General features: G+C 39.4%; 1 protein-coding gene and 1 long non-coding RNA gene across 4 annotated transcripts; one reads left to right on the forward strand and one right to left on the reverse strand.

The window, feature by feature from the left end:
- Positions 1-791: 791 nt before the first annotated feature.
- LOC144283212 (uncharacterized) lies at positions 792-10,265 on the reverse strand. 3 transcript variants are annotated; one of them, XR_013351638.1, is made up of 6 exons: positions 9,026-10,262; positions 6,651-6,733; positions 5,881-5,926; positions 5,649-5,712; positions 4,779-4,830; positions 792-2,272 (listed from the first exon to the last, which is right to left on the reverse strand). It is a non-coding gene; the product is annotated as an uncharacterized LOC144283212 (long non-coding RNA). The 3 variants fall into 3 exon arrangements; XR_013351640.1 differs by having other exon boundaries at positions 9,115-10,260; XR_013351639.1 differs by lacking the exon at positions 792-2,272 and adding an exon at positions 2,279-2,482 and having other exon boundaries at positions 9,001-10,265.
- Positions 9,344-15,622, forward strand: UTP23 (UTP23 small subunit processome component). The gene is made up of 3 exons (XM_077847029.1): positions 9,344-9,619; positions 13,359-13,533; positions 15,074-15,622. Exons 1-3 carry the CDS (start codon positions 9,432-9,434, stop codon positions 15,452-15,454), a joined length of 744 nt encoding a protein of 247 aa, XP_077703155.1. The 5' UTR covers positions 9,344-9,431; the 3' UTR covers positions 15,455-15,622.
- Positions 15,623-16,910: the final 1,288 nt, after the last annotated feature.

The raw sequence follows: 16,910 nt of genomic DNA on the forward strand, positions 1-16,910 counted from the left end.
CTGGGTTCCCGGGATTGAGTCCCATGTCGGGCTCCCTGCGTGGAGCCTGCTTCTCCCTCTGCCTGTGTCTCTGCCTCTCTCTCTCTCTCTCTCTCTCTCTGTGTCTCTAATAAATAAATAAAATCTTTTTAAAAAAATAAAAATAAAAAATAAAATAAACATAAAAATAAAACTAAAGCATGCAGAAAAATTTAAATAACAGATTATTGCAGAATGCTGATTATTCTGTACTGATCACCCAAAGAAGGCTGGTCAGAGTCATTACATTGTACTTCTGCCCCCCACCCCAGCCAAAAGCAGTTTGATATCATGGATATTAATGTTATTGTGGCTATTCATTTACTGGACAAAATATATTTACCCTGTATTTGTAATAATACATTCTTCATTATTTCTGTCACAGGAACTAAAGTTTTTAGCATACTTCTACATATCCCGAAAGTATTACAAATTTAGTCAGAAGCAAAAAGAGAGAGGATGGTAAGGACCTTCCAAAGCAAGCTGTGGGCTGTGCCGGGGGGTGACTACTGCCTAGAGTCAGGAAGCAAAGAATAGCCTGCCATACCTGAATGAAAAAATGAAAAAATAAACAGTCTGACTAGTTCTGCTTTGTGGCATAGTAACTCTACCCACTAGGAAAACACAGCCCGTTGAATGTCAGACTGTCACCAGTCCAGCCATATACTCTAGAAACCAGCCAGTGTTGGAGCTGCTTTTTCTGACTTGGCTAAGGCCTACTTAAATCTTTCAATGTAGTAAAATGAGAGTCAAGACACCAAGATGAGCCAAAGGATTTTTTAAAATACCACTTTATTCCTATTTAGTACACAGATGAGCCGAAGGATTTTTTTTTTTAATATCAGCTTATTCCGATTCAGTTGTTGCCTGCTTCCAGACCTCTGTGGAAGGCAAAGTTCCTTTGAACATCTGATAAGTCTTGAGGCCTGAGCTGAGCAGCTCTCTAGGTCATGGAGTAGATAGACATAGATTGGGCTCTGTGTCTGTGCCTGCCCAGGGCTCATAGCTAACCTCTATAGGACCAACTTAACATCCGTTCTAGCTTTTGTGGGAAGGAAGAGGGTAGGAAATAATCTGATCTTTCTATTTACTGTTCCTTTTGGGAAATAACTGTATGTCCATGACAACAGCTAAGGGGTTGTCCTCTACTATCCATTAGAAACAAACAAAGCAAGGAAACTTTCAAAGCTTCCAGCAAGAGATTCTGTAAGAGATGTATGTTCTTAACTCTTCTATATAGATTATTTTCTAGAAAAGGCGTACAAAGATCTTTTTTACCCTTGGGAAAGAGATGTGGTTATGTAATGGTTATGACATCTCCAAAAATATCAGATTAGCTCTTCCTTCTTTCAGGCGTCACAAGTAACAGGGAATGGAGAGAAACAGGAAGGCTACCCTCCAATGATACTCACTTGTCAGGAGGGGATCAGAAACTCCCCTTTCTATGGAAATGAGAGGAAAGGGCAATTTCTCCTCCTCCCTATAAGACTATATGGTGTCATCATAAATAACAGGCCAGGTCTACGACACAAAAATTAGATGTAAGCAAAGCCAGAAGAAACAACATATAAATAAGGAAAAACTAAAGTTCTGGATTAAGCTAGTATACTTTTTTAGAAGTCCACAAATATTCACTTGGCCAAAGAAAATCATCAGGCTGAAAACACTAACATTTTGCTTAATATTTATTTTTTTATTTTTATTTGTTTTAAAGATTTTATTTATTCATTCATGATAGACATAGAGAGAGAGAGAGGCAGAGACACAGGCAGAGGGAGAAGCAGGCTCCATGCACCGGGAGCCCGACATGGGACTCCATCCCGGGACTCCTGGATCCCGCCCTGGGCCAAAGGCAGGTGCCAAACCGCTGAGCCACCCAGGGATCCCCTCTCAATATTTAACTAGAGTGGAAAAGATGCCTTTGGGAGATGCTGAAAGCAGATAATAGCAACAGGTTTCTGCATCCAAGCCTCTTCCTAATGTTGCTCAGGATAAGACAAGAACATATGCAGAACACCTTAAATTTCTTTAAAGCAAGGTATTATAGAGGTAATACCATCATTCGTCCTTTTACTTATTTATTTTTTTAAGTGAGCTCTACGCCCAAAATGGGGCTTAAATTCACAACTCTGAGACCAAGAGTTGCACGTTCCACCAACTGAGTCAGCCAGGCACCTGCATCATTTTTCCTTTTAAAATACACTTTTTGGGGGGCTGGATTTAGCAAATATTCCATCAGTTAGGTCATTTTGGGCTATAAGTAACAAAAAAAACCAAATACACACACACACAAAAACAATTTTAATTATTTTAAACAAGAAGGATATATATTCAATCACATAATAAAATTTCTAGTACGAGCATATTCCGAATAAAGTAGCATAAAATCTCCGTTCCATATCATTAGGATTCTCTTGACTCTGGCTTCTGACATGTTTTGGTTCTGTCCACAGACTGGCTACCCCTATAATTTCAAAACAGCTGCCAGTAGCAGTGGACACAATGCACTTACTTTCTTACGTTTATTGCGAGAAAAAGAAAACCTCTCCCCCACCCATGGGGAAAAAGGATCTTTCTCTTTAGTCTGATTGGGATCAATTTAAGTCCTAAGCTTCCCTCTATGTACATGTGGAATGAGACTGTGTGAGTCCATTGTTTAAAGAGCTAAGTGATTTGCTCAGTATCACGAAAGGAACAATAGAGAGATCGAGCCAATAAAAAGAAAATAATATTCATTTATACATATGACCCAGCATGTAGGCATTTTCTATGTGTTTGCTAAAATAATAATAATTTAAAGAACAACATTTGGCCTTCTCATCCCAGTATTTTGATTTATGAATTACCAACTAGTATTAAAACAAGTGATCTAGCACTGAAAACATTTGCACAGGTTCTAAGAGTGACTTTTCTTTTGTATAATATCATGTAATTAATACCTTGTATTGGTGCAATTTAATTATAAATATGAGACTTTGAAATAATATTCTACTGGATTATTGAAAGTCTGTTTAATTTCTTGCCACCAGGAGTTCAGTTTCTGCCCTAAAGTCCTCCTGCTGCTTAAAAATATATACGAAAGCATGAGTGAAATGGTTGTCTTCAACATTTTGTTCAATATAAATAAATAGTGTTTGTAGAAAATCCTTTTGATGCCATAATCTGACATAATTTTCAATCTTCGAACTCCTTTAAGTAACAGCAATAATATTTGCTTACCTAGAGTAATTTTACAAGGATTCATTAATCTTCTAAAATGCTTTGATAAGTTAAAATGAAAGACCCCATACGGTACAAACTTCTCTACTAGTTTCAGTTATGATTTAATTAAATTTCAAAGGGGCAGTTTGTTATGCATCAAAGTAAAATAGTTTGCACATTGCTGCCACTTTTGAACTTTTCCTCTTCTCTACCAGTTTTCGATTTTACTTTAATTAATACCATTAAACATTTTGTTAGTAACCTCCCGATGTAGAACACTATTCAGATCTGTTATAATGAAATACTGAATCCCTTTAGACTTAATTCCCGTGGCAGTATTTGTTCTCTGTATGATTTCATTCAGATAGACTATTACAGCAAGCAAATTTGCTAGCCTAATTTTACAGCCATCTGATAACCAATGGTGGATACTTCCTGTTTACTGCCTGGTTTGAAAATATCGTTGACAAACCGAAATCCCTTGAAATTTTTTTCTAAGAGACGTTTTCTTTATTCTCATATACCCTGGAGGAAGTGCTCACTGGTACTAGTTGGGCCAACATGACAAAAATCCTAATTGCTTTCTTTAATTGACAACTGGGTTGCACTAACATTTCCTTGATGTTTATTGCCCAAGCAGCTGGAGGTGGTGGGGGTGGGGGGTCTTCGTATTTAAATAACTTTACTCAACAGAAGATTCATCCCATTGACATATCCAGTTCAAATCAAATTGTTTAAACTTTCAAAAGAAAAAAAAATGTTAAGATAGCTTTTATTGTATGTAAAAAGGTTTAACTTAATTTGCCTTGAAAAAATATTCTACCTTTTACAGAAAATATATAAACTAGAATTTTTAGTCTGTTCAAAGAAAGGGCAATTATATTGGCAAACACAAACCGACATCAAAGTTTCATCAAAAACATCTGACAATTTAAAATTCTGGCAAGTAGTTTTAACTTTATCAGTTAGGAGTGGGTTTGGCTGCATATAAAAGAAACTGAATGTGCCATTCTAGATTTATCCTCGGATGAAAAAAAAAAGTACCATTCTGGTGAGTGATGTCGATAATGAGGGAAGCTGCGTATGTCTTGAGGCTGGGAATATATAGGGAATCCCTGTATCTTCCTTTTAATTTTGTTGTAAACCTTAAGTTGCTCCAAAATAAATAAAGTCTCGGGAAGTGAAAAAAAAAAAAAAACTTAAAATAATATTTTTTAAACCAAGCTAAAAGTTTACTTTTCTTCTCATGTAAAACAAGTCCAGACATAGAAAGCCTAGATTTGGAAAGATGGTCTCACAAAAAACACAGACTCCTTCCTTTATCTGCTTTGCCAGCTTAGCATGGTCTCCATGCCCAAGTTTACCTCATGGACTAAAATAGGCTTCTAGTATTCCATTCATCACAACCCAATTCCACTAGGAAGGAAGAAAGTGGAAAAAAACCAAAGTGCCAATCGCTGAGCTAAGTTGGCATCTTTTAAGCAGCCTTCCCAGAAGTCCCTTGTAACATTTATACTTATGTATCCTTGGCTAGAACTTAACCATATGATGATACTTACCTGCACAGAAGTCTGGAAAATGGATTCTTTTCTTTGAGCACGTATTAATGTCCTGAATAAAATCAAAATTCTATTACTAAAAAAAAAGAGAGATTGGGTGACAATTCACAGTCTGTCACATCCACTATGTTATATGTGATGGTTTGTGGAGAATGTCATGCAGCCATTAAAAATAATGAATGAGATCTATGCCAACTGACTTGGGGTATGTGGCAGGGGAGGATTTCCACAAGGATTGCTGGGTGAGAAAAGCAAAATGTATAAAAGTGATAAAATATGATTTCATTTTTAATAACATAAAGTGGCAAAACTCTACATGTGTGTCTGCAAATGATGTGTAAGTATATGAGTATGAGAAATTGAAGGATACACAGTAGGTTGTTCATGTTTTTTTCTGGGCAAGGGAAGAAGGGATGAATATCTTTGTGTTGTTCCATTGTTCCACTTGTCGTGATAGCCATTTTTGCAATTTGAAAAACATAAAAATGTTTTAGAACATTGAGGAGCCTCCAGATCCAACCTTCAAAACACTGTCTGCCATATATGAAAATTCACGGTAAGCAAGTCCAGGATGGAGTTTATCACAGGAGATCCTAGTGAAGAACTTAGTAGGCCCTCAATGCAGTTTACCTAAGTTGTTTTAAATGACTTATTTAGGGAAATTATTTGCTTAGGACATGTGTTAGCTACACAATATTAGAAAGAACATCGTATTCTTTTTGAACTAATGGACGTTAACCAATGTTTTAAAATATTTAAATATGAATGTAAAGCAGAATAATGTCACAAGAGATCTTTGTGAATTATCTGGAATACTAACATTTATGAAATTAAACAAAATAACCTTTATGAGTTGTATTTAATGTTTACCTATTTAATTCCATTTCGGCCATGAATCTTTCATGAAGAAGTCTTGTTTGGGAATTAGCCACACCTTGCAAGAATAAATCATTCTGTCAACTTGGCTTCATCAAAATTTCATGAAGAAAAAAACTTCAAAATCATGTACAACAAATCATATTATAAATTATATTTGATCCAGACATAATAAAGAATATGAAGGGCATGAAAAAATAAAGAAAAAAATTAATTCCCTACCTACCTGAGTTGAATGTCTATTTGGCATGGAAAATGTCCAGGGTAGTGACCTAAGAAAAAAGCTAGCAGATTATTGTTCCAGCAATATAAGGCCAAAATTATTTTCAATGACTATTAAAACTCTTAACAATGATATCATAATAATTTTTAAAGAAAATTTCAGATTTTAATTTATATCTAAATAGTTCAACCATTAATGGCAATATTTGGCTTCTGCCTTGGTTGTGGCCACTTATTGGTTTTCTAATACTAGGTCATTGACCATCAGACCAAAAAAGTATTCATTGGACTACCTACTGAAAATGTCCTATTGGATAAACAGTGATGCTTTACTGCAAACCTCAGGAACATTAATATGCATAATAATGATTTGGGAAGATTGTAATAAACATCACTTCCTTTCTGAATAGTATCCCTATCCCTCAATACATGTTCCAAGCCAGAAATGGTCATTTTAAACAAGCACAGCAGAAAAGGCTCAGAAAAAGAGCCTTTTTCTGTATGTCCCACGATCATGTTTTGAGAAATACTGCTATAACAGAAAACTGTTTTAAACTTGGTAATCACCATTATTGACTGTCTTCATGTTTGTGAAATAAGGATCTGATATGCAAGCTGCACTGTCCTATATAGAAAATTTGAAAAATAATTTTGCTGTCACTTAGTAAATTAAAAAAAAAAAAAACTAGAATAAGACTCCCTAGTCCTGCACCACATTTTTCTCACTAGTAAACCTTAAAAATCAAACCAGTTATTTTAACCCAGTTATTTTACCAAGGAAAAAAGATGGCTTCATTCAGGAATAGCAGACAATTGCGATACCAGACACACGAGCTACAGCAAAACCATAGGCAAATCTGGGAAACAAAGAAGAGGTACTGGTCTTTTTATAGAGGTAATCAGAGGGTTAGAAAGACCGGGATAAACAAAAAGCCCATTGGTATAAACTGAGAACTTTGTAGTGGCTTCTGGAGGGCTAAGTTGTGACTGTCTATCATTGGCTGGGCTGTTGGTGGGGCATTGGATAAGGAAAGCCTTTTATCCCCCTGCTGGGGTAGTAAAGTAGTATCCACCTACAGGGTCTGTTGCTTCTGATTGGGTCTGTTATTGAGTAAGAGTAGTGGGGTGTGAGAGCTCTCTCTGCCTAATTTTCCAACTCCATTGCCGTGAGGTTTCCCTTTATTAATGATCACAAACAAAATATGACCAATGGGATGAAGTTGGTAGATAAATCTGTGAATCTTATGGGTTTTTTTTTTAATGTTTTAACTGTTGCCCATTCTCTGTTCTTCTTTTTTTTCTAAAGATGTTATTTATTTATTCATGAGAGACACACAAAGACAGAAGCAGAGACATAGGCGGAGGGAGAAGCAGGCTCTATGCAGGGAGCCCAAAATGGGACTTGATCCCCAGACTCCAGGGTCATGCCCTGGGCCAAAGGCAGGTGTTCAACCACTGAGCCACCCAGGCATCCCTCTTTGTTCCTTCTTATCTTAGGAATTAATGAGGTAGAAAATTGAGATGACTGAATAGAAACCAAATGGTAGTGTACTAGTAAGTTTAAGGGAAGAATGATATGCATGTATTTAAAAAATTATGCAAATTAGCAATACACTCAGGGTCAATTAAATTTATGTTGTTGAATTTACTTTGTTCTTTTTCTTTTTTTTTACTTTCTTCTTGACTACAAAAAATTGTAAAAAGTTATTTGTGTTCTCTAAAGCCAAATAGATGGTATTCTGTGATCCAAAAGATGTTGGGTTATGCATACATTATTAAGAAGCTTGCATTTTTACTTCCGGAATATGATGTTCATTCTTGAGATATTATGTAGGATGGTGTATTGGATAAAAACAATTTTGTAAGTACATAAATATGTGCTAATAAATAATACCTCAATTAAAAAAACAAATGTTTTAACTGTTTTGCAAGGCTCGGATGGTATCATTTCTCCGTGGTGGGAGTATAGCTGGGGTGGGGAGTTGGCATGAAGGAATAAAAGAGTAACACTGGAAAGCAGTGAGCAATTATACTCAAGAATCATGAATCCAATCCCATAATAACACGTTATAGCTTCCAGTTCCTAAATTTATTTTCAGTCAGATAAAAGTGCCCATCTAAGTGTTGGTGTTGGGAATTAGAACACGGCAAACATTATAGAAGGTCTTAGTTCCAGTTTCATAAACCTGGATCTTCAAAGACAACCCCAAATGCAAATAATACATCTCAATCACTTTGTAAATCACTGTTCTGTGTTGGTTCTTTCTTTCGAGCGTTAGCCAAAGCTAGATCTGGGACAGATTCCAGGCCAGGGCAAATATGCAAAATTCTATTCTCCACATTCTTTGATTATCATGCTGTGAATTGAGGCGGATGCTTGGCAATTACTTGCTGGAGAACAACGTTTTCTAAATAACTCTTCATTAGTTGAGTTGACCACGTAATTTGTAAACTTTTGGCCATCTTTTCCCCTTCCTATTAGTACTGCAGTATGTGATCTTCACACCTCAGAGAGTGGAGACATAAAGTGTTCTTAAATTTAGTCTCACCCAGGGGCAGCCTGGATGGCTCAGCGGCTTAGTGCTACCTTCAGCCCAGGCCCTGATCCTGGAGACCTGGATCGAGTCCCACGTCCGGCTCCCCGCATGCAGCCTGCTTCTTCTCCGTCTACATGTGTCTCTCATGAATAAATAAATTATATATATATATATATATATATATATATATATATATATATATATTTATGTTTTAAATAGTCTAGTCCCACCAACCAGTTGGAGACTGAGGAACTGGACCCAGCTCTTGTGAGTTGTTGCTCAAGGTGAAACAGCTTGGGTTAGTGGCAGCCATAGGACTCAAGTTGAGGGATTCTGACCCTCAGAAAAAGCAGCTCTTGAGAGTGTTTTGGGAAACACCTTGGGGAAACCATTTAGAACGGTCCTAAGGGGCGGGGGAAATGGAAAATGATGCGATCTTCTGCCCCAACTTCGGCTCTCAGCCACAGCAGCTCCTCCGGAGGGTGGGTAGCGAGAACATTGGACTACAGGGACCCTAACCCCAGCGGTGGTTTCCAGGTTCGGCCCTAACACTGAAGACCCGCGTGCCCTTAGCAAACTGCCTTCACCTTAGGGGAAGGCCGTCGGACACACCTGCCCAGAGTCGTCCAGCTACTCTGGGCCCTTTCCTTTCCCCACTTGGGAATTACACACATTAAAGGGAATGATAGATGGTAAATTACTGAGAACGATGGCGGCAGCATATCTGGGGCCCGAGAGCTCTCGCTGATTATCGTGGACCGCCAACCTTCGAGAGGCTGCCTGACGGCAGGCCCAGGGGCGCGCCAGGCGCAAGCACGGCTCCGAGGGCGCGCGCCGTAAAGCGCGGGCGCTGCGAATGAAGCGCGCGCTCGTCTGACCGTGACGTAAGCAGGGGCGGGGCAGGCCCGGCAGATGGGGGCGTTTGCTTCCGGGGGCAAAGGCGCTTTACTTCCGGGAGGGGCGGCCGGGGCTGTAGGCGTCTCTTACCGCCGTAGGTCTCGGTCCTCGACAACCGGGCATGAAGATCACGAGGCAGAAACATGCCAAGAAGCACCTCAGCTTCTTCCGCAATAATTTCGGAGTTCGCGAGCCGTACCAGATCCTGCTGGACGGTACCTTCTGTCAGGCGGCGCTGCGCGGCCGTATCCAGCTGCGGGAGCAGCTGCCCCGCTACCTCATGGGGGAGACACAGCTGTGCACCACCAGGTGGGCCCGGCGGGTCCGGGGAGGAGGCCCGGGCGGGGGTCCTGCGGGTGTGGTGGAGGCGGAGGCACGCGGTGCTAAACGCCCCGCCCACGACGAGGCGACAGCGCAGGCCCTGGGGAGGCCCGGCGGTGTCTGCAATGTCGGTAGAAAGCGCAGCGCCACAGGTAAGAGCAGCGCCCCGCAGTGCGACCTGGCCTCGAGTCGAGGTCCCAGCCCCACCAGCGGTGTGTTTTCCGGCGAGCTCATCTCTGGGCCTTGGAGTTCTCGTCTGTGAGGAGGAGACCGTGGCTGAGGAGGCTGCTGTGAGGATCAAACCAGGTCAAGTGTGTGTAGAGCGCTTGCGGGCACCCAAACCTACCCCCGTCAGTGGTTGCTGTCGTTTGTGCACCTTTTCCTGGCGTAAATGAAACAAACTTTCAAGCCTGCTCTGTGAGGGGACGTCTTCGGTTGCTAGGCACAGAATTCCGAACTCGAGGTGAAAACCTTTGCCCGCGGTCATTTGTTTATTCAGCTGCTTAATAAGTACCAGCCGCAGGCCAGGCACTGCTCCGGTCACGGAGGATTCCTCCAACAGGACACTCACGTCCAGCCCTCAGGGCCAGCGAAGTGCCTAAGTCCGCCTCCGCGCGTGTGATTTGACCCCAGCCTGTCGTGACTTCCTCAGTGTGGGGACACTTTTAAAATGGAACTTCTGGGGGATGGGAGTGAGGATGGAATCGCCGAGGGTTTCGTAGAAGACATCACTTTCGAGCCCAGTCTCCTTTCGGTTCTGAGGCGAAGGACTATTTTTGTTGTTGTTGTTGTTTTAAGATATTTATTTTATTTATCCATGAAAGACACAGAGAGAGAGAGAGAGAGGCAGAGACACAGGCAGAGGGAGAAGCAGGCCCCAAACAGGGAGCCTGACGCGGGACCCGATCCCAGGACTCCGAAGGCAGGCGCTAAACCGCTGAGCCACCCGGGCTTCCCCCGAAGGACTATTTGAGTGACAGAAAAGAGATGAGTGACTTGTGGAGACCTCTTGAGTAAAGAAATGGACTCCCGGATGCCTGGGTGGCGCAGCGGTTTAGCACCGCCTTCGGCCCGGGGCGTGATCGTGGAGACCCGGGATCCGGTCCGGCGTCGGGCTCCCTGCTCCCTGCGTGGGGCCTGCTTCTCCCTATGCCTGTGTCTCGGTCTCTCTCTCTCTCTCTCTGTGTCTCTTATGAATAAATGAATAAATCATTTTATTTAAAAAGGAAAGAAATGGAGTCGTGAAATGCCTGGAAAAGAGGTTAGAGCACAGGATGTAATTGGAAACGAAGCTGGGAAGAAGGTAAATGGAATATACAATATGAACTGATAAGGAACTTAGGGGGTTCTTCCCCATTGGAGAGTATTTACTTAAAAAAAGTAAAAGAAAATTAAAATGTCCCCAGTGAATTACTACCACTGTTAACATGCTGCAGCATCCATCCCGTTCTTTATGTATGCACATGCACACACACGGAGGAACGGACTCTTCTTGGGCATACAGTATTGGCCTGCTTTTCTTGCATAATACTGAACAGCTTTCCATATTCTAGTAGCGCCTCAGATTGGTTATAGATACCCCACAATTTTTTTATCCCCTTAGCCCTCAGGGCTGCCAGACAACTCCTTAGTTGGCCTGTGCCCTGAGTCCATCGCTTCTGGCTACACAAAACCTTTCTGTTTACTCCTGTGTGCCTAGAAATATTAATGTTTTTAATGTAGTACTATAATAAAAAAAGTTTGGGAAGTACGGCATGAAACAATATTCTATAGCATTTTTTTCCTTAAAAGATTCATTTTAACTTCAAAAATATTTTATACATACGCAAAAGTAGAGTAGTCCAATGAAATGTCTATCACCCAGCTTTTCGAATTATCCACACAGCCAATCTTGTTTCATTTATCCATCCTCCCACCTTACTAATAGTTCATTTTAAAGCATATTATTCTGTCAATTCTTGGTGTGCATTATGAAGAGATAATTGCTGTCAGACCTGATAGCTGTCTTTTAGAAAAGCTAATTGCGGTGGTGCGGCAGCTAAGTTGGAGAAGCAAAAGCATGAAGACAGGCAAACTCCTTTTATGGTTGTCCAATCAAGATACAATGGGAGCCTGGACTTTAGAGAGGAAAGGCAGGAATGTCGGAGTTCTACAAAGAGACATAAGATAGACACCAACAGCCGAAATAAGACTAACAGGTGGTGGAATTGAGGTAGGGATGAGGAAGAAAAGGTCAATTAGGATTTCTGACTTACACCCAGGGTCTGAGAAGTTAATAAACTCAAAGAGCTAGGGCAGCCTGGGTGGCTCAGCAGTTTAGCGCTGCCTGCAGCCCAGGGCGTGATCCTGGAGACCCAGGATCAAGTTCCGCGTCCGGCTCCCTGCATGGAGCCTGCTTCTCTGCCTCTCTCTCTCTATCTCTGTGTCTCTCTTGAATAAATAAGTATTTTTTTTTTAATATGAAGATTTTATCTATTACAAATAAATAAATTCAAAGAGATAGCATGTCCTGGAGAAGTTTGGAGGCAGGGAAGTACTTTAATTATAGACATGAATTTGAAGAGCTGATGTACATCCGTAGGAAACATTCAATAAATACTTGGTAGTTTGGTCCTGAAACTCCAAAAAAGGGTTCAAAACTGATGACTAGAAAGCAGTCTCTTCTTAAAACCTAAAGAGATGCTAAAGGGAGTGAGTCAACGTAGAGTCTGGCAAGAGCTGGCTAGAGAGTAAGAAATTTTTAACTAGGTAGTTCTCATAATTTTTTCTCCCTTCCTTCCACCAACTCACCCTCCCGCTTTCCTTCCTTTCTTTTCTTTCTTTCTTTGATGGAAGAAGTGCCTAGGGAGCTTATTAAAATGCTAATACTTGGCTCCATGAGAGGTGCAGATTTGGGGATGAGAAAGGAGTAGAAATTAATGCAACTATCACTTACATTTTGATATGGTTAGTTTTTAGCTGACACTTTGAAAAACATTGGCTTATATTAATACAGAAATGCAGACTGAAAAAGCAAGTTGTGATATTAAAATGATGACTTGAAAATTTTACTTTCTGTACTGAAAACAGTTTAAAGATGTACCAGTTTGTACTTGTAGAAGCATGTAGCACTAAGGTTGGGGCAAGGCATCTGTTGTCAACTACTTGGATTCACATTTCAGCTTTACCATTTATTAGTTGTGTTTGAGCATGTTACTTGAAATCTCTCAGACTGGGATGCCTGGGTGGCCCAATGGTTGAGTGTCTATCTTTGGCTCAGGGTGTGATCCTGGGATTCTGGGGTCGAGTCAAGGCTCCTTGCATGGAGCCTGCTTCTCCCTCTGCCTATGTCTCTGCTTCTCTCTGTGTTTCTGATGAATAAATAAATGAAAATCTTAAAAAAAAAAATCTCTCGGAGTGAGGTGCTCTAAAATAAGGATAATTTTCAAGTAAAGTGGCTAACTCAGGGCTGCTTTAAGATTAAAGAGCAGTTAGCATGCAGCCTGACACATAATAAATGCTCAGTAAACTTGAACTATTATTCCTTCTACTTGATGTTTGTGTTTTCCAGGTTTTTAAAAGAGTAAAATGGCTACCATATGATTGGGGCCAACACATGACAAATTGATTGTAATGATATAGTTTTAATTTCATAAAATTGAATATTTTTTATACTTAGTTTATGTGAACAATCAATATATGACTATATATAATTGTGAGCTGCTAATAACTTTTTTTTTTTTTCCAGATGTGTGTTAAAAGAGTTAGAAACATTGGGAAAGGACTTATATGGGGCAAAACTGATTGCACAAAAATGCCAAGTCAGAAATTGTCCCCATTTCAAGAATGCAGTGAGTGGATCAGAATGTCTGCTCTCCATGATTGAAGAGGGAAATCCTCATCATTATTTTGTGGCAACACAGGTGATAATGCTTTTGAAACCAGATTCAATTTTAATCATTTGTATTTAAATTTCATGTGGAGCTACTTATAATCAGAAAAAAATAGGTGGAAGTGCTTGGTTAAAATGTTTCAACTTTTTAAAATGAAGCCTTTTAAGTTAATTTACAGTCAATAAAAGCAGTTGTCAGTGCACCTGGGTAGTTCAGTTAGTTAAGCATCTGCTTTTGGCTCCTGTCATGATCCCAGGGTCCTGGGTTCGAGTCCCACGTCGGGCTTCCTGCTCTGCAGAGAGCCTGCTTCTCCCTCTCCCTGCCACTCCCTCTGCTTGTGTGCTCTCTCTCTGTCAAATAAATAAAATCTTAGGAAAAAAAAAAAGCAGTTATCATTGGAGAATTTGAGAAGAGAACCTTAAGCATAATTGATTTTTCTTCTTGATGAGGTTGTTTTTTGTTTTTTTTAATACATTTATTGGGCAGCCCGGGTGGCTCAGCAGCTTAGTGCCGCCTTCAGCCCAGGGTGTGATTCTGGAGACCTGGGATCGAGTCCCACATCAGGCTCCTGCCTGGAGCCTGCTTCTCCCTCTGCCTGTGTCTCTGCCTCTCTCTCTCTCTCTTTCTCTCTCTCTCATTAATAAATAAAATCTTTAAAAAAATAAAATAAATACAATTATTGACAAAGATATGATTGTATGTTTCAGGGTTCTTGAAGGGAAAATATGTGGAGCAAAGATTTTACATTCTGTGTTCATCAGTGTTTTTTCGTGTTCTTATAGTTCATATTTTTTCTCAAAAAGTCATGTTTCATATTACTTGAAATTGTGCTACCAATATAGAACTGTTTCTGACTTTTAAAGACTAGGAAGGGGAAAGAGAGACTCTCAGGATTGATGTTAACAAAGAAGTTCACATATATACAAATTTGTTTAAATATGCTTAGAATTATAAAATCATACAATTAGATGCAGAGCTGAATCTAGAATCTGAGTCAGCTAATTCTTTATTGCTGTTCCTTCATCCTCTGTTAACATTCTTATCCCTTTTTGAAGTATGTCTTAGAGTAGAAACATGGGGCATTGCCTAATACATTTACCTTTGGGTTAGTTTGTAATTTGTGATGCTACATAATGATGTCTGGTTCACATTGTTGCCTCTTAACTGTGTTCAGATTTCATGGTTGTCCTTTTTTTTTTTTTTTTAAATCATAAAGTATACTCCCATTAGTGAAACCGACATACTGATTTGAAAAGTAAAACTTGTGGACAGCCCTGGTGGCTTAGCAGTTTAGCACTGCCTTCAGCCTGGGGTGTGATCCTGGAGACCCAGGATCGAGTCCCACATCAGGATCCCTGCATGGAGCCTGCTTCTCCTTCTGCCTGTGTCGTCTCTGCTTCTCTCTCTCTCTCTCTGTCTCTCTCTCTCTCTCCTGAGTAAATAAATAAAATCTTAAAAAAAAAGTAAAGTAAAACTTGTGATCTCTTTTATTTTTACTATTTAAGGCATCGTATTTAATTGGCTTGTTTAATTAATATCTGAACTAAACAATTCTTTTTCCTTTTAATAGGATCAGAATTTGTCTATGAAAGTAAAGAAAAAGCCTGGAGTTCCTCTCATGTTTATTATTCAGAACACAATAGTCTTGGACAAACCTTCTCCCAAAACAGTTGCTTTTGTTAAAGCAGTAGAGTCAGGTCAGCTTGTCTCCGTGCATGAGAAACAAAGTATCAAGCAACTCAAAGAAGAACAGGGTTTAGTGAAAAACCCTGAACAGAGAAGAAGAAAGAAACACAAGAAAATAAGTGGCCCCAATCCTCTTAGCTGTTTGAAGAAAAAGAAGAAAGCACAGGATACAAAATCATCTGCCTCTGAAAAGAAAAGAAAAAGAAAAAGAATTCGGAACAGATCTATCTCAAAAGTACTTTCTGAAAAGCAGAATGCAGAATGATAATTCTTTGAATACTTTTTAAAGACACTCATGTGAAAACCAAATTTCTTTTTAAAACTGTGGAAGTATTTACAATAAAAGACTATTATTTTTATAAATAGATATTGACCCATAAGCCTTTGAGTAAAATTATTTGTATTAAAAAAAAACCACTCTTTCAGTATAAAACTGTTGTCTCTTTGTCTCACCATAGCCCTATACCCTCTAACATTATATGCAAATAGTGTTAAAAAATACAAAAGACTTGTATTTTTTACAACAAGAGGTTGTCCCCTTTCACATTCACAGAAAGTCTTCATTCAATTCACATAGTGGTTGTAAAATTTATACTTCCAAATAATAAGAATATGCTGCTACCTTTTCGTCCATCTATTACTTGACTTCCTACTATAAAGTGGAAATTTTGCTTTTATTACTCCTCCACATTTCTAATATATTAATACTTTAGTCTTTATAAATAAAGCATTTTCATTATTATGACTATAAACTTTGCCATGCTATGATTGAATTTATTTCCTGTACTACTTTGTTATTCTGAAAGTTAATGTCCTCATTTTCTTTAAGTCTCTGACTAGGCTTTGCCTCATTTTCCAATAACTCTGTAAAGAAACTTAGAATTTTCTATATGATAATGTGAGAGGATTCCTCACTCCAGGAGATACTCCTAGAGTCCTCTGTCCTCCAATGTAGGAAGGTTTTCTGCCAGCTATGTTGCTCAGCTGTCATCCAAGCACTTCTTGCCCTTATCCAGAAACTTACTTTGTCATTTCTGTTTCTTAGGTTTTTGTACTCTTTCTTGGTTTTCCCTTTTGCTGTAGTGAAGCATGGAGTGTGTAGGTAGAACATTTTTTGAGGCTCAACCAGTGTTTATCTTCATTTGTTGCACTAATAATCTAGCAAGATAATTATTTTTTTAATTTATTTTATTTTTTTAAAGATTTTTTTTTTTATATTTTATTTATTCATGAGACACAGAAAGAGAGGCAGAGACACAGGCAGAGGAGAAGCAGGCTCCCTGTGGGGACCCCAATGTGGGATAAGCTCCCAGGACCCCGGGACCATGACCTGAGCCAAAGGGAGATGCTCAACCACTAAGCCACCCAGGTGCCCCAAGATAATTACTTAAAAAAAAAAAAACAAAAACTTTGAAGTAATATCTGCACCCGACATGATACTTGAACTCACAACCCTGAGATCAAGTGTTGCAAGCTCTATTCTACTAACTCAGGTAACCCTAACAAGATCTTTAAAAAAAAAAAAATATATATATATATATATATATATATATATATATATATATATATATATATAGTATGTATGTATATATTTTTTTGACACAGCACAAGCAGGTGGAGCAGCAGAGGAAGAAGAAGCAGACTCCCCACTTAGCAGTGAGCCAGATGGACATGAGGCTTGATCTCGATCCTGAGATCATGACCTGAGCCAAAAGCAGATG

Source organism: Canis aureus, chromosome 14, assembly GCF_053574225.1.
Source record: "Canis aureus isolate CA01 chromosome 14, VMU_Caureus_v.1.0, whole genome shotgun sequence".
In the NCBI taxonomy this organism is placed as follows: domain Eukaryota; kingdom Metazoa; phylum Chordata; class Mammalia; order Carnivora; family Canidae; genus Canis; species Canis aureus.